Here is a 22,144-nt window from a genome sequence, read left to right on the forward strand (position 1 = left end):
AAATAAAGAACAGCATTGCATTAGCCTTTGCAGTCGCTTGCTGTACCTGCATACTAACTTTTTAAAACATAGAAACATAGAAAATAGGAGCAGGAGTAGGCCATTTGGCCCTTCGAGCCTTCTCCACTATTCATTATGATCATGGCTGATCATCCAACTCAACAGCCTGCTCCTGCTTTCTCCCCATATCCTTTGATCCCTTTCGCTCCAAGAGCTATATCTAACTCCTTCTTGAAAACATACAATATTTTGGCCTCAACTACTTTCTGTGGTAGTGAATTCCACAGGCTCACCACTCTCTGGGTGAAGAAATTTCTCTACATCTCAGTCCTAAATGGTCTACCCCATATCCTCAGATTGTGACCCATGGTTCTGGATTCCCCCACCATCGGGAACATCCTTCCTGCATCTACCCTGTCTAGTCCTGTTAGAATTTTATAGGTTTCTATGAGAGCCCCCCCTCATTCTCCTGAACTCCAATGAATATAATCCAAACCGAATCAATCCCTCCTCATTTGTCAGTCCCGCCTTCAGAATCAGTCTGATAAACCTTCGCTGCACTCCCTCTATAGCAAGTACATCCTTCCTCAGATAAGGAGACCAAAACTGTGGCTCATGTACTAGAACACCTTGATCCTTCTGCACCTCAGAATTCTGCAACAGTTCTCCATTTAAGTAAAACTCTGCTTTTTATTCTTCCTGCCAAAGTGAGCAACTTCACATTTTCCTACATTATATTCCATTTGCCAGATTTTTGCCCAATTACTCAAACTATCTATATCCATCTGCAAACTCCTTATGTTCTCTTCACAATGTACTTTCCTACCTATCTTTGTGTCATCTGCAAATATAGCTATCATGCCTTCACTCTCCTCATCTATGTCGTTGATATAAATTGTAAAAAGTTGTGGTTAGTGTTAGGGGGCTTGTAGACGACTCCCACTAGTGACTTGTTTTCCCTACTGTTCCTCATCTCCACCCAAACTGTTAATGTATGTTCCACGCGTTCAGACACAGAGCCTTTAGTTTTCTCATTTTTGTAACTCTTAGGCCAGAATTTTCCCGTCGGCGATTTGGGGGCGGGGCCTGCTCGCCAACGGGAAAATGACACGGGATGATGTTGGGAGGAACCCCCCCTGTCGGGCAGGTCTGGAGCTCCAGCGGGCTTCTGATAAAACATGAAACTTCATCCACTGGCGGGATGAGGTTTCATGTTTGTTTTTAAAAACTTTAATAAAGTTTGTGTGAGATTTATCAACATGTCCCATCTTGTGTGACATCGTCACAAGAGGGACGTGTCAATAATTTGTTTATTTTTCTATTTTTGATGTTTTTTTAACCTGTCACTGATCTCCCAGCACTTAGTCTCAGGGAGCAGTGCGCCTATTTCACACACATTGGCGAGAGAGCGCACTTTGACAGTTGGGGAATCCCTCCCCACCCCGCACAGTTCCCATCGGGCAGGCCGCTGGGTGGACCTTAATTGGCCCGCCCACTCAAAATGGCAGCGGGCCCCGCTTTGGCAGTGGAGTTCGGCTGCCCGCCCTCCACCGAGCCGGTGGGTCCCGCCTGCCAACCGAGGGCAAAATTCTGCCTCTCGTCTTGACTACCGGAGCATTTTATCTCTCTGCCCCTTACAGTTGGTCCAGGATCCTCATTTCCCAGATTGCTATGACGGTCTCCTGCCTTGAATCTACCCTTTGATTTGCCACATCTACCCAAGCTCGATAACTCACCCCCTCCACCCACCCCCACCACTTGTTTTAGTTTCATGGTCGCCATTACTGAGACTAGTTTTCAAATCCAGAGCCTGAATTACGTGCTTGGTATGCGCGCCAGGTCGTCGGACACGGAAGTGGGTGCAAACTGTGTTTCAGCCCACGTTCGCCCCCCCTCCCACCCACCACACCCCCCCCAACCCCCACCCCCCAACCCCCACCACCCCCCCACCCACAGACATAATTTCACGCTGGTTGGCCAATTAACGACCAGCCAGCGTGAAACGCGCGCAAAGAAAGCCTCGGCGCTGCCGAGCGGGGTGGGGGTTTGGGAAGAGGGCGGACGCCGACAAAAGCGAGGGAGCGGGTGGGGGCGCTTCTAGCGAGCTCCCTGAAGGGAGACAGCTGCTGCGGAGCTGCCTCAGGGAGCTGCGGACCCCAGACAGATTAAATGAGAAGGAAAAAAAATGCAGCAAACAGTGTCTATGCAGCACATTCAAGCAGCCGGCAGCAGAACTCAAGAAACATCAGTCACCAGACATCTTTTCTCATAATATTTCGCCCCGCACATTGCACCCCACCCTTGGATGAGGTTTCGTTAAAAACAGGCTGCCTGCCTGCCCGTTTAGACCATGCAACGAGCGCAAAATCGCCCGGACAACGTAAAATTGTGCGCAATAGGGTTTTTAATGGCCTTAATTGGCCCCTTAATTGACGGCGGGCACAGCTCCAACTCCCGCGTGCACCCGCTGATCTCAATATTGCTCACGTGCATGATGACACCGGGACCCACGCTCAACGTCATTTTGCGCTATTTCACATGAGTTTGGGTTATTTGAATTTAAATTCCAATAGCTGCCTGGGGCTCTGGATTACCAGCCCAGTGACATTACCACTATGCCACCATCTCCCCCAAAGACTCACACTGCATCTACTGTTAGCACACAGCCTGCTGCCATTGTCTCCAAGTGTAAACACCTTGCACCTTTTTCCCAGTAAAACAATCCAGGCTCCCTTTAGTCTCTAACAATCAAACCCCCCAGGCTTGCTGTCAGGCAGACTTCAGAACCCCTTTCATTTTACCTTAAAGACACAGTCTGAAAACATAACAACCTTATAAACCTCACAATTGTAATAATTGCCAATGTATTGCTCTATATTTTATGTATTGTTTGACCATGCATGTTGCCGAGCATGTTGCTGTCTTTGCTTCACAATTGAAATATATTGTATGGCATGAAGCTGCTGTATTTAGAGGGTAGGTAAGAAGTAAACTTGCCACAGATCTTGTTGATTCAAGTCTAAATCCATGATTAAGAGTGCTTGCATTTCCACAGTGCCTTTCATGAGCACAGGTTGTCACAAAGAACACCACAGACAAGGCAGCACTTTTGAAGTGTAGTTCCTGTTGTAATATAGGGAATATGGCAGCCGATTTGCACACAGCAAGCTCCCACATGGGATAATGGCCAGTTAATCTGTTTCTGTGATGCGGCTAAGGGATAAATATTGGCCGGGGCACTGGGGATTAACTCAGCATGCACTTCAGTGTCAACCTTGATTTTTGTGGTCAAGTGCTGGAGCGGGACTTGAACCTATGAAACACTGACTCAGAAGAGAGAGTGTTACTAACTATGTCACAGCTGACATGGAACTGCTAACTTAGTTACTGCTAGTTAACACCACTTGCACTGAAAATTAACTTTCAAAAGTGTGCAGTCCAATTCCTTCAAGTATTAATTGTTCTTAGAGATTTTAAAGCATAATTTTTTATGGAAAACTTTTAATTTCTATGACATTATGTGCCTCTGTTACAGTTATGAAGATAGATTGGTTGCGAGGAATCAGTATAAATATCTTCTTCCTCGAGATGGGGGCTTTAAGATTTCAGGAATCTATTAATTTAAGGATTTTATATTAATTGGGCCTAACGTTTTGGAATCTCACATTAACCACGCTTTAAATAGACTAGCTTAAGTTCTTGCCTGCTGAGAGAGGTGTAATTAAACAGTTAAAGACAAGCTGCTAGCAATTCACAGCTGTGGAACAGCTTAAAACAACTCAAGGCTGTCAGTAATGTGAAGAACTGTCTTGCTGATAATTTAGGTACCTAATTGTCTAAGAATGCTCATAGCACCCTTTGTTTTAAAGTTACAGTAAGAACCTCCAAGGCCTCATAGGAACATAGGGACTTAGGAGCAGGAGTTGGCCATTCAGCCCTTCAAGCCTGCACCACCATTCAATAAGATCATGGCTCCACTTTTCTGTCTGCCCACCCTCCATAACCCATGACTCCCTAGTCTATCAAAAATCTGTCTAATTCTGTCCTGAATAAATTCAATGGCCCAGCCCTCACTGCTTTCTGGGGAAGTGAATTCCACAGACTAACAACCCTTTGAGAGAAAAAAATTATCCTCATCTCTGTCTTAAATGGTAGGCCGGCTTATTCTTAAACTGTGTCCCCTAGTTCTACTCTGCCCCACAAGAGAAAGCATCCTCCTGGTATCTACTCTATCAAATCCCTCAGAATCTTATAGACTTCAGTAAGATCACCTTTCATTCTTCTAAACTCCAGTGGGTACAAGCTCAGCCTGTTCGACCTTTATTTCAAAGTGAATGGAGTATAAAAATAGGGAGGTCTTGCTAAAACTATATAAGGCATTAGCTAGTCCACACCTAGAATACTGTGAACAATTTTGGTCCCCTTATCTAAGGAAAGATATACTGGTATTGGAGGCAGTCCAGAGAAGGTTCACTAGCTTCATCTGGGGTATGGAGGGATTCTCTTATGAGGAGAGGTTGAGTAGGTTGGGCCTGACTCATTGCAGTTGAGAAGGATGAGAGGCGACTTTATTGAAACATATAAGATTCTTAGGGTGCTTGACAGGGTAGATGCTGAGACGTTGTTTCCCCTCGTGGGAGAGTCTAGGACCAGAGGGCATAATTTCAGAGTAAAGGGGTGCCCATTTTAAATAGAGATGAGGAGGAATTTCTTCTCTTATAGGGTAGTTAATCTGTGGAATTCTTTACTGCAGAGGGCTGTCGAGGCTGCGTCATTAAATATATTCAAAGCGGAGACAGGTTTTTAATCAGTAAGGGAATCAAGGGTTATGGGGAAAAGGCAGGAAAGTGGAGCCAAGGATTATCAAATCAGCCAAGATCTCAGTGAATGGCAGAGCAAACTCGATGGGCTGAATGGCCTACTTCTGCCCCTACATCTTATGGTCTTATGGTCTAACCTTTCTTCATCCCAGGAATGAGTCAAGTGAACCTTCTCTGAACTGCCTCTAATACAGTTATAAAGTTTTTGCAAATAAGGAGTCCAGAACAGTAAACAGTATTCGAGATGTGGTCTAACCAACACCCTGTACAACTGCAGTAAAACTTCCCTACTTTTGTATTCCATTCCTCTTCCAATAAAGGCCAACATTCCATTTACCTTCCTAATCACTTGTTGTACCTGCATATTAACTTTTTGTAATTCATGTAACAGAACGCCCAGATCCCTCTGCACCATCAAATTCTGCAATCTCTCTCCATTTAAATAGTAAACTGCTTTTCTATTCTTCCTGCCAAAGTGGACAAGTTCACATTTTCCCACATTATACACCATCTGCCAAAATTTTTGCCCACCCACCTAACCTGTCCACATCGCTTACTAGTTCTACCCTTAGCATGAATCCCTCCCTATCGTGATAAGGCTAATACAACAGGTATACCTTTTAATTAGAAGAGTTTTCCAATACACTGATAATAAGTGTCCCGCTCGGGAAGGTCATTTAAGACATTTTCTTTACTTATATTTTCTGTGTCACCATGAGAGACATCACTTACCACCTGGTACCAATGACTTCCTGGACATGCATGACCAGTTCTTATGTGTGTGTAAAAACAAGTTGAGGAGGCCGAATGGCCATATATTGTGAAAAGAAAGCAACATGGTTTATGGGAATGTCATTGGTACTTCTAATTCATGTAACACCTAAAGATAGCATGGAGTATAAAGAATGAACATCTGTTTTCAGTTTCTATTTACATGACCTGAGGCGGGGATAAAGCTAGTGGCCTCACTTTTAGCTGACTGAAAGGGTTAAAACATGCCACGCCCAAATATGGCACCAGGACACTCAGAATTAAGGATAGATATTGAAGATTTCAAGGTATGGTTGACACAGTCATCACCATCGCTCCTGTGGTGACAATTCTCCTGAGACAGAGCTGAAATCAGGACAAGAACTTATAAGACTTCACCTGTGCTGTCAGCAGCTGAGGGATTCTGGACTCTCAGGGGGAACAAGAATATTCGAGCTATCTCCGCTGCCTTTTATTAAGTATTTTTTACCATTCTTGCTTAATCAATTCTACTTTGATTGATTATACCTGATTGTCTCCATCACTTGATTAAGCCTTGTAGGTCAGCTCAGGGAGATCCGGAGAAAGTATAAATTTGGGATACAAAGTTATATTGACTAAAGCTACCAGCAGCCCTAAATCTTAACCAGGTCCAAATTCTTACAAAATACCTTTCCACTTACTCGCTACCTACTGCACAAATCTGCCCCACCCCTAGCACGACTGAACACCACCCCACCCACCCACCTTCCACCGACACCAGTCGCGTATCTCCCCTGGCTCCAGCTCCCCTGTGTGATCGTTCCTTGCTCCGGACTCCAGTCTTCCTCCACCACATCGTCCCCATCCTTCCCTGGAGTCCCCAATCTTCCTTGGCTCTCCTCCGCTCCCTGACTGCAGCCTCGGTGTTGACACTCTGGCTGTGTCCGGGAAGTTTGCTAATCTGCTTCTGCCGTTGAATTCAACGGAGCCTGAGGGGAATCTATTCTTCTGGGTTTCTTGATATCTAGCTAGTCCACCTCTCTCCCTCTTCTGAAATTCTGTATTTCCTTTCATATGTCTGAATTGGCATTTAATTCGCCTCTCTAATTACTGCTTCCTGCTCAGGCCTTGCGCCATTTCACAGTTCTTCAGTCTGATTGGTTACGGAGATACACACAGTTGCTTGCCCTGTTCACTCGGGTCCCAGAAGGCCCTTTCCTTCGCTGTGACAGTAGCAGTTCACAGCTTTCCACACAGGAGAAAAATCTAAAACCTAAAACTGCAAGTCGAAGGAGCAGCAAACAACGTGAGCTACCTTGCTACAGCAAATAATGGCACAATGAGCCTTTACCAAGAAAAAGGTCAAAAGAGCACCACCTACTGGCCTGTGCGAGAATTTAATTTCCCACATCAGCTCTCCTTGTGGTCTCAGAGTGAGATTGCGAGCTTTGAGTCGAATCTATTCAGCTGCAACCTCATCCCCACTAGAAACTGCACTAATATTGCCCAAACACATGATCACCCCGCACCCTTGTTTCTTTTCTCTTATTCTTCCTGGGCGATATCAACAATTTTCATAGGCATTTCTTCTACATGCCAGACAGTACTTTCTTTTGCCAACATATATATATAGATTTGTGCCAAATATTAAATCCATCTTTATTTTGTTTTTGGCTTATTGGTTTAAGCAAGGAGAAAACTCTCCACCAGTTGGAGGCATACCTCACACAAAGGAAGACAGTTCTAGTTGTTTGGGGTTAATCGTGTCAGCTTTAGAACACTGCTGCAGGAGTTCCTCAGGGTAGTGTCCTCGGCCCAACCATCTTCACCGGTTTCACCAGTGACCTTCCCTCCATCATAAGATCAAAAGTGGGGGTATTCGTGGATGATTGCATAGAATCCAGTACCATTGGCAACTCCTCAGGTACTCAAACAGTCTGTGCCCACATGCAGCAAGACATGCACAGCTTTCAGACTTTGACAGTTAAGTAGCAAGTTACATTTGTGCCACACAAGTGCCAGGCAATGACAATCTTTAACAAGAGGGAACCTAACCATCGCCCCTTGACATTCAATGGCATTACCATCACTGAATCCCCCACTATCAACATCCTGGGGGTTACCATTGACCAGAAACTGAACTGCACTAGCCATATAAATACTATGGCAACAAGAGCAGGTCAGAGGCTAGGAATCGTGCAATGAGTAACTCACCTCCTGACTCGCCAAAGCCTGTCCACCATCTACAAGGCACAAGTCAGGAGTGTGATGGAATACTCTTCGCTTGCCTTACTCTCCCACAACACTCAAAAAGCTTGACACCATCCAGGACAAAGCAGCCTGCTTGACTGGCACTAAATCCACTTCCTTCAACATTCACTCCCTCCACCACTGATTCACAGTGGCAGCAGTGTGTACCATCTACAAGATGCACTGCAGCAACTCACCAAGTCTCCTTCAACAGCACCTTCTTAACTCATGATCTCTGCCATCTAGAAGTGGGATGCATGGGAACATCACCACCTGGAAGTTCCCCTCCAAGTCGCACATCATCCTGATTTGGAAATATATCGCCATTCCTCCACTGTCGCTGGGTCAAAATCCTGGAACTCCCTCCCTAACAGCACTGTGGATGTACCTACACCACATGGACGGCAGTGGTTCAAGAAGGCAGCTCACCACCTTCCCAAGGGCAATTAGTTATGGGCAATAACTACTGGCCTAGCCAGCGATGACCACATCCCATGAACAAATATGGAAAAAAAGCATACGTAATCTTGCCCGATTTCAGATGGCCACAAAATAACTTCCATTGGACTATGATTTAGATTTTAACCATCAAACAAGCTATTAATGAACAACAGTTACGTAGCGGTTTCAATGCTGTAGAATGGCCCAGGGAGAGTCATCAGACAAAAAACTGACGTTGAGCCACACATTAGGACAGGTACCTAAAATCTTGGTCAAAGTGTTTGGTACTAGGCAGTGTCTAAAGGAAGAGAGAAGGCTGGAGAGACAAAGAGATTTGGGGAGAGAACTTCAGAGCTTAGACACTGAGATGGTTGAAGGCCTGGCCACCAATAATGGAAAGGAGGATGCTAGAAAATCACAAGGCCAGAGTCAGTGAACCCAAGCAATGGCCTGATGTAAACTTTACATTAGGAGACACAAGAGCATTCTTAAGGGCAATTAGAGATGAGCAACAAATTGCTGGCCTTGCCAGCGACACCCACATCCCAATGAAGAAAACATCAAAAAACATGATCTTAGCATGGTTTGTAGGAGAAAGCTCAATAGTCCAAAAACCTTCTCTTCTTTCATTGGAGGTTTAAGCCCAGATCACAGAACATGAAGAACAGAAATTCAGGAGAAAATTCTTTACCCAGAAAGGAGTTACAATGTGGAACTCGTGAACACAAGGTAGTCAAGGTGAATATTTTCTTTATTTTTAATTTAGTCATTCATGGGATATGGGTGTCACTGGCCAAGCCTACATTTATTGCCCATCCCCAATTGCCCTTGAGAAGGTTGAGTTGCCTTCTTGAACCACTACCGTCCACATAAATACACCCACAGTGCTGTTAGGGAGGGAGTTCCAGGATTTAGACCCAGTGACAGTGAAGGAACGGTGATATATTTCCAAGTCAGGATGGTGAGTGGCTTAGAGCGGAACTTCCAGGTGGTGGTGTTCCTAAGTGTCTGCTGCCCTTGTCCTTCTAGATGGTAGAAGTCGTGGGTTTGAAGATGCTGTCTAAGGGAACTTGGTGAATTCCTGCAGTGCATCTTGTAGATGTTACACACTGCTGCTCCATACGTCAGTGTTGGAGGGAGTGAATGTTTGTGGACTGGGTGCCAGTCAAGCGGGCTGCTTTGTCCTGGATAGTGTCAAGATTCTTTAGTGTTGTAGAAGTTGGACTCATCCAGGCAAGTAAGAGTATTCCATCACATTCCTGACTTGTACCTTGTAGATGGTGGACACGCTTTGGGGAGTCAGGAGGTGAGTTACTCGTCGCAGGGTTCCTAGCCTCTGACCTGCTCTCGTAGCCACGGTATTTATATGGGTAGTTCAGTTCAGTTTCTGGTCAATGGTAACCCCCAGGATGTTGATAGTAATGCTCTTGAATGCCAAGGGGCGACCATTAGATTTTCTTCTTGTTGGAGGTGGTCATTGCTTGCCACTTGCCAGCCCAAGCCTGGATATTATCCAGCTCTTGCTGCATTTGGACATGGACTGCTTCAGTATCTGCGGAATAGCGAATAGTGCTGAACCCTGTGCAATCATCAGCAAACATCCCCACTTCTGACCTTATGATGAGAGGAAGGCCATTGATGAAGCAGCTGAAGATGGTTGGGCCGAGGACACTACCCTGAGGAACTCCTACGGTGATGTCCTGGAGCTGAGATGACTGACCTCCAGTAATCAAATCCATCATCCTTTGTGCTAGGTGTGACTCCAACCAGTGGAGAGTTTTCCCCCTGATTCCCATTGATTCCTGTTTTGCTAGGGCTCCTCGATGCCACACTCAGTCAAATGCAGCCTTGATGTCAAGGGCAGTCACTCTCACCTCGCCTCTGGAGTTCAGCTCTTTTATACGTATTTGAACCAAGGCTTTCATGAGGAAGGAGTTGTGTGGCCCTGGCAGAACACAAACTGGGCATCAGTGAGCAGGTTATTGCTAAGCAAGTGTTGCTTGATGACACTGTTTATGACCCCTTCCATCATTTTATTAATGATGCAGAGTAGACTGACAGATAATTGGCTGGGTTGTATTTCTCCTGCATTTTTTGTATAGGATATACCTGGGCATTTTTTCATATTGTCTGTTAGATGCCAGTGTTGTAGCTGTACTGGGACAGCTTGGATAGGCACGGGGTAAGCTCTGGAACACAAGTCTTCAGTACTATTGCTGGAATGTTGTCAGGGCCCATAGCCTTTGCAGTATCCATTGCCTTCAGTCATTTCTTGATATCATGTTGAGTCAATCGATTGGCTGAAGAATGGCATCTGTGATGCTAGGGACATCCAGAGGAGGCGGAGATGGATCATCCAATCGCTACTTCTGGCTGAAGATTGTTGCGAATGCTTCAGCCTATCTTTTACATTGATGTGCTGGGCTCCTCCATCATTGAGGATGGGGATATTTGTGCAGCCTCCTCCTGCAGTGAGTTGTATAATTGTCCACCACCATTCACAGCTGAATGTGGCAGGGCTGCAGAGGTTAGATCTGGTCCGTTGGTTGTGAAATCGCTTAGCTCTATCTATCACTTGCTGCTTATGATAGTTGGCACGCATGTTGTCCCTGTGTTGTAGCTTCATCAGGTTGACAACTCAGTTTTAGGTATGCCTGGTGCTGATCCTGGCATGCCCTCCTACACTCTTCATTGAACCAGGGTCGATCCCCTGGCTTGATGGTAATGGTAGAGTTGTGGATATGCCAGGCCATGAGGTTACAGATTATGTTCAAGTTCAATTCTGCAAAAGCTGATGGCCCACGGCATCTTTTTTGCCTAGTCTTGAATTGCTGGATCTGTTTGAAATCTATCTTATTTAGCATGGTGGTTGTGCCACACAACATGATGGAGGGTATCCTCAATGTGAAGATGGGACTTCGTCTCCACAACGACTGTGTGGTGGTCACTCTTACCGTTAATATCAAGGAGAGATGCATCTGTAGCAGGCAGGTTGGTGAGGATGAAGTCAAGTACTTTTTTTCCTCTTGTTGGTTCACTCACCATCTGCTGCAGGCCCAGTCTAATAGCTATGTCATTTAGGACTCGGCCAGTTCGATTAGTAGTGGTCCTACCAAGCCACTCTTAGTGATGGACAGTGAAGTCCCCCACCCAGAGTACATTCTGCACCCTTGCCACCCTCAATGCTTCCTCCAAGTAGTGTTCAATGTGGAGGATAACTGATTCATCTGCTGTGGTCGATGGTACATGGTAATCAGCAGGAGAACCATGTTTGCCCATGTTTGACCTGATGCCATGAGATTTCACGGGGTCTGGAGTTGATGTTGAGCACTCCCAGGGCAACTCCTTCCTGACTGTACACCACTGTGCTGCCACCTCTGCTGGGCCTGTTCTGCTGGTGGACATACCCAGGGAAGGTGATGGTGATGTTTGGGACATTGTCTGTAAGCTATGTTTCAGTGAGTATGACTATGCCAGGCTGTTGCTTGACTAGTCTGTGAGACAGCTCTCCTAAATTTGGCACTAGCCCCCATATGTTAGTAAGGAGGACTTTGCAGTGTCAACAGGGCTGAGTTTGCTGTTGTTGTTTCTAGTATCTAGGTCAATGCCAGCTGGTCCTTTTAGACTTTTTAGCAGATTGATGTGATTGAATAGCATAGATATAGGGAAGCAAAAGCTAGATAAGTAGATGTGGGAGCAAATTCCAGAAGGTTATGCTGATAGGGTGAGATGAATTAGGGTGAGACAAATTAGTGTGGGACATAAACACGAGCATGGATTAGTTGGGCTGAATGGTCTGTGTCTGTGCAGTAAATTCTATGTAAGTCTATGAATCATTAATTAACTCAGTTACCCAAAGGTGGTATGACAGAAATAGTTTATATTTCACACCTGCCCCCACGAATTGGGAGTCTCCTGCCAGGAAGCAGATTAACAAACAGGAACAGAATCTGTTGGACACTGCAAGGTAGACATGACAGCTGGCGCCGTAGTCCAACTCCTTAAAGCACATGCATCAAATTCCTCTCCCCTTTATTTTAATAAAGGCATCAATCTGTTTGAGTTAATGTCTCCATTAAAACAGCAGGACAAGCAAATTAATACAAGTGCATCAAGTAACATTCATTTTTTTAGGTTCTGTCATGGTGCATTTTGCTTCTCTTAATTCAAAATTGCTCAATTCAAATGATATGATAATGCAACATGTTTTTCAGCACTAAATCCCCACTCAATTTGAATTACCAGAGAATTCAATTATTTAGCGAGAAAAAAATTAATTATCAGGTTAGGCTGTGATCATGTTCTGAAAACTAGGCACTGTAGGAATTCAGACATGCGCAGTGTGAATCAGGAATTTCGTACAATATTTCATCACTCACCGTCCTCATGGAAACATGGCTTCAATTGGATTAACGCCTCTTACTAAAGCAGCGAGCAAAAAGGAACTCCATACAAAGATCTGACGCGTCTGTGTGCCAATGTTTGCACAGTGGTCAGGGGGAGGGGGAGGGGGGAGGGGGGAGGGCAAATATCTCAACGCTAGAAGATCTCTCTCAAAGTCATTTTCAATGAGGAACCACAACAGTTTCAACAGCAGTTAATGGCCTAATTAATATTAAAATACATGATTATTAATTCATTTTCCATCACCCTGCAATTAAAGACTCTCATATCTGCAAACAAAGTGGTAATGATCATTCTTATCCCTGGATTTAGCTCTTATGTGTTGAACTAATCCAACCTCCTACGCATCAACCTTTCTCATGGAAGTTGTAGGTCAAGTGCAGTGCGACATTATAAAAATAAATCAGACGGAGCACTTCAGGCCCGATACAAAAGCACGTTAAACAGAAAAGGAAAGTAGCCCTGCTGGTAATGAAGTATCCCAATGTCTCGGCAAGTTCATTCAATACTTAGCCAGGGATCAGAGATTGGTGAGGTTACCGATGCTGGCAGTAGAGGCACTTCAAGTGGGTTCTCCACTCTGCAGTCAAAGGCAGCCAAATTCCCAGACCTATCAACATCGATAGCTTCTATTGGAACTGTGCCTGTGTGTGTGACGACTTCAGATTCAGGATTAGTCTCAGCCACGATTCTCACCCCCACTCCTGCCTCTGCCACCACCACCATCCCTCCCACCCCAAATACCTTCCATGCCCAAAATGTCTGCCAGCACTCACTGCCAGAGCCCAGACATTAATATGTCCATGGCGGGGTCAAGGGTGGGGAAGATAACCAGAAGACACTCGATTCCTATGAAACCACGTCACAGGAAGGTCTCAATGTCTTCACAGAGGAGAGGGGAAGGGAGAAAATGGTGGTGGGCTAGTGTGAATGGACAAGATCCAGTGAATGGTTACCCTGTATAGGTTGTCCTGGAACTTAGAACTGATTTCAATATCAAGACTGCCTACTGCCACCATGTAATTTCAACCACCTCCATCCTTGCCTCAGCATATCTGCTGCTGAAACCATTATCCATGCTTTTATTAGAATCAAACTTGACTACTTCAATGCTTCCCTGGCTGGCCAGTCTTCCATTAAGGTATTCCTTCAAATCCACCTCTTTAACGAAGCTCTTAGTCACACCCATCTTAATAATTCTCCTTTGATGCAGTGTCAATAATTGTCTGATAGCCCTCCTGTAAGGTGAAGCACTTTTATGAAGTTAAAGGTGCTATCTAAATGCAAGTTGCTGTTGATGCATGTATATCTGCTAAACAACTGCAGGCAAAATTATGAAACATATGTTCTGGCTATTTCTTGAAGTAGAATTCAACACTTGAATTAAACACCCCATGAACTAGCTTTATATTGGCTGCTATACGGTCCGGGGGACATACCGCTAAAGCACATTTGTGGTCTAGTGTCTGCAAAGCTCTGTGGGTAACTGCTTTGTAATGTAGAAGTCCTTTGACTCTCAGCAGTATATGTGATTTCATGTAAGTGGTCCCATATGAAGATTGCGCTGGTAATAACCATCCATTTAAACCTAAGAATCAGCAAAAAAAAGTGTTTCTAGGTCCCATGCTCAATTTAGAAAATAGCGTTTCAAGCAAAACTCTGGATTCTAATGAGCAGCATGTCACCATCCTGACAAAAAATCCCTTTGGGATCTTCTATAACAACCAGCAGAGACTCCTCAGGCTCACACAAGTCCTGCATGATAAAATTCTAAACTGGAATATTTTGATCTGTCTTATTGAGTCACAGTGGTTTACAAGAGTGCTTTGTTTACTCTTATTTGACAAGAAGAGGTGAATTACTGCCTTACTATAGCATTCATGATTATTGCATTTCATAAATGATCAGAAAAAGAAAATCACCCCAAAACTTCACTTACAGTATTGACAACGTAATTGCTTAAGCTTCTTAAAGTCATATCTTCAAGAAAGTAGACAAATTTATTAGCTACAGAAAATGGAAATAATAAAGGCGCCAATACTGATGCCCTAACACTGCACGAAAATATCTTACTGCATTGATTACCCAAGTGTGAAATGATCACAGATTCGGTTCAGAGAGTCATGAAGGTGTGTGCAAGAAGGAAAGGCTACATTTTCCTTCATTTGCTATGGTTAATGGGGAAAATGATACCCTTCCACATGGACTCGAGAGTTCATGGAGAAAGGGTTAGGACCGAGAATGGAAATACTAATCAGAAAATAACAAAAAGAACGTCAATGTCATAACCAATGCTTTATTTAAACTTATGTTACGAGTAGTCGCTTTGTCTAAAAAACAATTGTGGAAGATTTTCAAGTTGCTCAGCAAAAGTAGGTACTAGGAGTCAGCCAGGTCACAGAGGAACCATCCAATGTTCATCTCCATCTGAATCAATTAACAAATGGGCAGCTTCTACAACAGGCAACCAATCTCCAATAGCAGTTTTACATTTGTATGGTATGTTGAACCCTGCCTACACCACTGTCCTCCCCTTGTAAGGGCCTGGTTTAGACACCAAACTAGATGGAGAGGAAGGATGTCTCTATGCGTACTGTTAAATATTTCAGTAACAAATTGGTGTTCAGGTTCAAGCAATTTTCATTCATCTGATCTGGCCCAACTCTTCTTTGAGTGGTTAACCTTACATAGGAATCTGGACTCCTATCTACTCCATGATACACTGTGGCAGGACCAGCAATGCATTTATGCTGCAATTACACAGGCCTAACAGTGCAGAAACAAGCCATTTGGCTCAACTGTTCTGCGCCGGCATTTCCCCTCCACACAAGCCTCCTCCCACCCTAACAGCACATCCTTCTATTTCTCTTTCTCCCATGTGCTTATCTACATTTCCCTTAAATGCATCTATGCTAACCATGTCAACCACTCCATGTGGTTGCAAGTTCCACATTCGAACAATCTCTGGTTAAAGCTTCTCCTGAACTCCTCATCTTATATCTATGTCTGCCAGTTTTGAACTTCCCCCACAAGTGGAAACACCTTCTGTCCATTCACACTAATCAAATCCCTTCATAATTTATAAGACTTCGACTAGTTCACGCTTCAGCATTCTCTTTTCTAGATAAAAGAGACCCGAGCTGCTCAGCCTTTCAAATGCATGCCAGAGGTACCTTTTCTGATGCTTCCTCCCCAAAGGACATAGTGTTTGAAAGCATCTGGACACAATCATGGATCACTTGCGCAACTGAAGCTGGGCCAGAAGTCATCCAGCCACTCCTTCATCCCATCTCGCCATCTGCTGCAGTTAGTGACCATCCCACCGTCTTGTGGCGAGTCAGAAAATGTATGGATTCTCCAGTGAAACAGATTGCAATGCAAGCTGAGGCTGAACACGGTTGAATTCGGAATTCATTCTGGATTTACTTAGAAGAGAGAAAAAAAGCAAATTTGGCCCACTCTCAAGAAGTGCAGATTTGATGCATCCATCTCTTAACAAATAGTAAAGCAGCTATTAAACGTTTAAAAAAAAAACAATGTTACCTCAGTGTAGAGAAGTAATAAGTCAGCATTGCAGGTCACCACTGAATCACTAGCTTTCTACAGCGTATTCCTCGAAATTCAATGAGCTTAATTCAAAGGATCTAAATTCAATTTTAAGCATTTATTTCCAGCTCGGTGATTCCCTTCAGTTAACCAAAATATTCAGCACCAAAAAACGTGAATGATCAGAAATAAACACCAGTGGGACATGCACATCAGGTTCCTAGCAATCTACTAATAAGTCCATACCTTACCAAATTGGCATAGTAGAGTTAGTGAAATTGCTCCAGTGGTAATTACACATTTATATCCAGCCTATTGCCCCTCAAGAATCATCTATACTAGTAGGCACTTAAATAATCCTCAAAAGGTCCCGTGTTCTGCTGGTGATATGTGTTTCTTACATATCAGCAATGTTCCTGCTTACACTGCACTCTTGATAATGAAACTCTGCACTCCTCCAATTAAATCCTTCTCGGCATCTCTGAATTTCATTGTTGGAACACAGGAAATAGGAGCAGGAGTAGGCCATTCAGCCCCTCAAGCCTGCTTCACCATTCAACTAGATCATGCTTGATCTTCTACCTAAACCCCATTTTCTGGCACTCGTCCATTAACCTTGATATCTTTAGTCTCTAGAAGTCTACGGATTTCTGTCTTGAATATACTCAATTACTGAACCCCCACAGCCCTCTGGGATAAAGAATTCCAAAGATTCACCACCCTCTGACTGAAGGAATTCCTCTTCATCTCCGATCCTAAATGACTGACCTCTTATTCCGAGACTGTGTCCCCTATTTCTACAGCACCCCCCTCTCCCCCAGCCAGGGCAAACATCCTTCCTGCATCTACCCTGTCGAGCCCTGTAATAATTTTGTATGCTTCAATGAGATCACCTGTCATTCTTCTAAACTCTAGAGAATACAGGTCCAGTCTCCTTAATCTCTCCTCATAGGACGTTCCTGCCATCCTAAAGATCAGTCTGGTGAACCTTCATTGCACTCTCTCCATGGCCAGTGTATCATTCCTTAGACTTACGCAATACTCCAGATGCAGTCTCATCACAGCTTTGTACAATTGCAGCAAGACTTCTTTATTCCTGTACTCAAATCCTCTTGCAATAAATGCCAACATACCGTGTGCTCTACTGTTGGCAGCCACGCCTTCAACTACCTAGGCCCTAAGCCCTGGAATTGCCACCCTAAACCTCTCCACCTCTTTCTCTCTCCTCCTTTAAGTCAGTCCTTAAAATGTGCCAAGGCTTATCTGTCCTAATATTTTCTTATGTGGATCGGTGTCAAATTTTGATTGATGATGCACCTGTGAATTGCCTTGGAACATGGTGGCTCATTAAAGGTGTTATATAAATGCAACTTGCTGCTGTTAAAAGCAGACTTGGATTTGAATTTGAATTCACAAAATCAGAACCACCTTAATTTGAAAATCTCTCATGAGTCACCATTATTCTAGCTCACGAAAATCACTATTATTTTCCCTCAGGGTATAGGCATCACTGCACTTCAATGAACATTGCCTAACGTTTGGACAATTGAGTGTTGGTACGACAATTTAGAGGGCATCAAGGGTTAACTATGCAGTGTGGACTGGAGTCATAGAGGACACAGCAGGTAGAGGCAGCATGTTCCCTTCCTTGACCAATCCACTTACTGCTTATAGTCATTTTCCCAGGTGCTAGAGACCCATTTTATTGAATGCAATTCCAAAATTTGCAAGTAAAACAATCTCCGAATTGCTAGCCTGTTACCCTAATCAGTACAATCTTACTGTACAATTTTGTTTTAATTGAACAGTCCAAAAATTCATTTGTGCAATCCATAACATTGCTCTGTAGTTATTTACATTAGAATTGTAGCAGGGTTGAGGGACTCCATTTACTTGAAGAAGACTGAAGAAGCTCTCCTCAGGACAAAGAAGGTTAAGAGGAGATTAAGTAGAGATGTTCAAAGTCATGAAGGATTTTGACAGAATAAGTAACAAGAAACTATTTCCACTGGCAGGAAAGTCATTAGCCAAAGAACAAAGACTTAAAGCAATTGGCAAACGGGCCAGGTGTGAGATGAGATTTTTTTTTTTACAGTCAGTTATTCTGATCTGGAATGCCCTGCCTGATTGTTTTTTTTTATTTGTTCATGGGATGTGGATGTCACTATCAAAGCCAGCATTTATTGCCCATCCCTAATTGCCCTGAGAAGGTGGTGGTGAGCTGCCTTCTTGAAAGGTGGTGAAAGCAGGTCCACTAGTAATATTAAAAGGGGAATATAGAATTGAATTTTTTTAAAATCGCAATGCTGTAGGATTAAATGGATAGCTCTTTCAAAGAGTTGGCCAAATTCATCCCTTCTGTGATATAACATTCTACACAGATTAAGTACAGGCAGCCTAACTCAGTCCCAAATAAACACAATCCATAACACAAGTAACTTGGCACAAATTAGCAATAAGATTGCAATTGGAGAGCATGTCTAATGTAGTGAAACATCCTAAGGTGATACACAGGAAGGATATCAGACAAAATTTGACACAAAGTCGCATATGGTGATATTCACATGGGTGACCGAGACCTTCATCAAATGGGTAGGTTTTAAGGAGTGGCAGCAGAAGGAGGAGAGAGAGAGACGTAGAGATTTAAGAAGGGAATTCCAGAGCTTAGGGTCTGTGCAGCTGACGGCACAAGCATCAGTGGCAGAGTGATGAAAATCCAGGATGCTCAAGAGGCCATAAAGGGAGGAGTGCTGATATATAGTGGAGGGAGCACACAGTGTCCACCAGCACACTTGAGGCCTTCTGCAACAGAGGGGGTGGCTGGCGAGGGGGCTTGGAACGACATTTTCCTTTGATAAGTTTCCCTTAAAGTTTTTGTTACAGTCAACGTAAAAGTGCCCCATGGGTTGATCATTTATTTTTCATGGGTTTCAAAAAGAGGTAGATATTGGAGGACTGTAGGGCTGAAAGAGGTTGCAGAGTTAGGGTGGGCGATGGCATAGAGAGATTAGAATACTCTCTGAGAGAGAGAGAGAGAGAGAAGCTTTAGGGTTAGGGTGGAAGTGATGATGAAGCAGTGGGGTCTGACATTAGGAATTAGGCACTTGATTAGGTTAAAGTGCAAGGGACTTTACATATAACTATGGTTAACCTGGCCTGGAAATACCTGTTGCTGGCTTCATTCACCATTACTAACGCCATTTAGCTTCATCAGCACAGGAAAAAGACTTCTCTGAAAAAACAAAGTGTCACTGCACATCTATGAGTCATTATTGACTGGTGAAAATTGATGGTTCTCTCACTTCTTCACTCCTGAGAACCAACAGCACTGCTGTTGTGAGCATTGTAAGGCTTCACTACAATGCACTTCTTTACAAATCAATAAGAGACTGCCTCCAAACTCCAAGCTCGGAGAACATGTTGCGGATTCATTCACAAGCACTGAGAGTCACATTTATCAGTTTCGAAACCTGGATTCCCTCCAGCCTGGGATGATAACAGTAACACAGAGCTGCCTGAAAAAGAGGAATGGTTTCCATAGCCATTCAGGATCAGCACATACAAAGTTTTGATCTCCTGCTTCAGTCTAACTGTTGAAACTTTGAGGGCATTAACATACATCAAAGGTGTTAATTTGGTGTGTTAATTCTAGTGCACAAACTGCTTTCCAGAGTGATAGGGAAACTCTGGTCTGAAAGAAAAAGGCTAATTAGCCTTCCAATTTAACTAATGTTCACAGCGCTAGGATCCAATTGTGCTTTCAACTTCAACAAAGAACATCTCCTGCTCAGAATCAGAACTTAAATAAAACTCAGCTCATTTTTTTTATATATAAAAAGCTGAAAAAGACACATTAATTGCCAGGTATAGCATCTGACACTTTAAAGAAAAAACATTGGTAAAGTCCTTTTTCCTTGCCTCGCAATGCTAGTTATTCAGCGAAATTTGACTTCCTCGATCCCGATTACAAAGTAGGTGATGGTTTGAACTCTGTTTCCGCCCACATCAATCCCAATTGCCACCTCAAGTCAAGGCAACTGTTAAAACCTCATGGGATACAATTCATCAAACTTCAGCACAGATTGCAAATTGCAAGACAATGAACGATACTTTTGCAAGTAAGGGACAGAAGTGGGGGGGGGGGGGGAATGGAGTGACATTTATCAGTAATGCGTTGACCCCTGCCCTACATACAGAAGGGGGGGAGACAGGTTGAACTCAGGCGGGATTTGGTACCCGCTACTAGTTGCATTGCCCATTGCCACCCTGCGCTATCCTGTAGTCCCCCTTTCCCAGTCACTGCGCCCACTCCAACCTTCCCTCCTTGCCCCCAGCATCTCCCCCTCGCACCCCCCCCCCCCCCCCCCTTCCCCACCACCTCCTCCTCCGTTTACCTGACCTCCCGGTTCTGGGGATTTTTCCAAGTGCTTCTCCTTGTAAAGGGACCACAGTCCAACGTTGGGTAAGAAAACCAGAGCCACGATAAAGAGGCCGATCATCTGCAAGAACCGTTTCTGCTTTCGCTTCATCCCAGCAGCGTGGGTAACTTTTTCCCCCTCCTTCCAGGCTCTTTCCAACAAACTGGACCGCTTCAGCGCCGAGTGCTCCAAAGACTTTGGAGAGAGAGAGAGAGAGGGAGGGCTGGAGCCTGCAAAACCCGCCCGGCGGGGAGGGGGGAAGCTTCTGCAGGGCAAGAGGGTCACCCGTGATTTGCAAGGGAGCGAAAAATCTGGCAATCTGCAAAAACAAAAAGGAAAGTAGAATCACAAATTTTTTTTAGAGACAATTCCACGCGGATTCCAGCAATTGTCTGCATGCTAGAAGGATGTTGCCAAACTTGGGAAAATTGGTAAGGGCAGTTAATGGTTGACACAACTTTACACAATATGCATTAACACACAAGTGTATTTACATTAAATGTAATTGCTGGAGATGGGTATTGACAATAGCACGACGAGCAGCGTCTATCCACTTTAATTCGATATTAAGGAGAGTGGGGATGTGCAGAGCCAGGGATTGAACTAATACTTTTTTGCCTGCTGGACTCAGCCTCACTTACCTCGGGATGTGGGCACTTGTAGATGTTTCCGCCGCAATGATCTCCTCATTCAGCCAATTTGACAGTGACTTTGTCCACTCCCCGGGCCTGGCAAGCCGCCGTCTCCTCCTCCCTCCCTCCTCCTCCCTCTCACTGTGTGGTCCAATTCTGCTCAGATCAGTGCACGATCCCTCTCCCGGTGAAGTGAAAGCCGGAAGCTGCGGGTCTCGGGTCGATTGGCACTGTCAGTGATCCCAGGGAGATGATCCTCACTGACACCATGAGGGCTTCAGAAAGAAACGAGGCGGCTGCTTCACTCACCAGGAATGCTCCTGATCTGACCCTGTCTCATTTGTCCCCGTTCAGCTTAATTCTTCCAAAACACACGTGTGTAGTCCCTCTGAAAGGACAGGCACCTTATTATAGACAAAGCAAACGAGCCCAGCCGGCATATGTATGTATATATATATATATATAGAGAGAGAGAGATATAAATATGTATACATATATATATCCCTTTCCAAAATGGGTGGGTAGCGTTGGAGGAAAATAATAATTTAAAGCAAAAAATCGAGTCAATGTGGTTGGTATCTGGTAGCTCACAGAGTGAGGCTGGCCCTGTTTAAACAGCGGTGCACCCAATACCATTCAGTGGCTGACGCAGGCAAATGCCGTCCCAGCTTCTGGGTTTAAAATAATCGTCTGCAGTCAATGACATCTGAAAAAAAAAGAGTTTGTATTCGTCAAGAGAGTGAGAGAGAGAGAGAGGGGGTGGGTGGGAGACAGGGAGTCCGCTGGCTGCTACCCACCCCGGCTGTGTGGACTGTTTTTTTTAAGTTCTTGATGAGCATTTATAAGGGACTGGGTCATCAAACGTGTAGCAACGCGCAGCAGTTGCTTTTCTGGGCACTTG

General features: G+C 44.3%; 1 protein-coding gene across 2 annotated transcripts in view; it reads right to left on the reverse strand.

Annotated features, from left to right (window-relative positions):
- Window positions 1-21,277, reverse strand: part of galntl6 (polypeptide N-acetylgalactosaminyltransferase like 6) — a 1,468,073-nt gene extending 1,446,796 nt beyond the window's left edge. Inside the window, exons 1-2 of one of the 2 annotated variants that reach the window (XM_041186365.1) lie at window positions 21,253-21,277; window positions 20,588-20,930 (exon numbers count right to left, since the gene is read on the reverse strand). In XM_041186365.1, coding sequence (XP_041042299.1) covers window positions 20,588-20,722 — 135 coding nt within the window. In that variant the 5' untranslated portion in view covers window positions 20,723-20,930; window positions 21,253-21,277. Of the gene's footprint in view, window positions 1-20,587; window positions 20,931-21,252 lie in introns of those variants that run through there. The other variant, XM_041186364.1, reaches the window with a different exon arrangement.
- Window positions 21,278-22,144: the final 867 nt, after the last annotated feature.

The sequence above is a fragment of the Carcharodon carcharias genome, chromosome 4 (genome assembly GCF_017639515.1).
Source record: "Carcharodon carcharias isolate sCarCar2 chromosome 4, sCarCar2.pri, whole genome shotgun sequence".
In the NCBI taxonomy this organism is placed as follows: Eukaryota; Metazoa; Chordata; class Chondrichthyes; order Lamniformes; family Lamnidae; genus Carcharodon; species Carcharodon carcharias.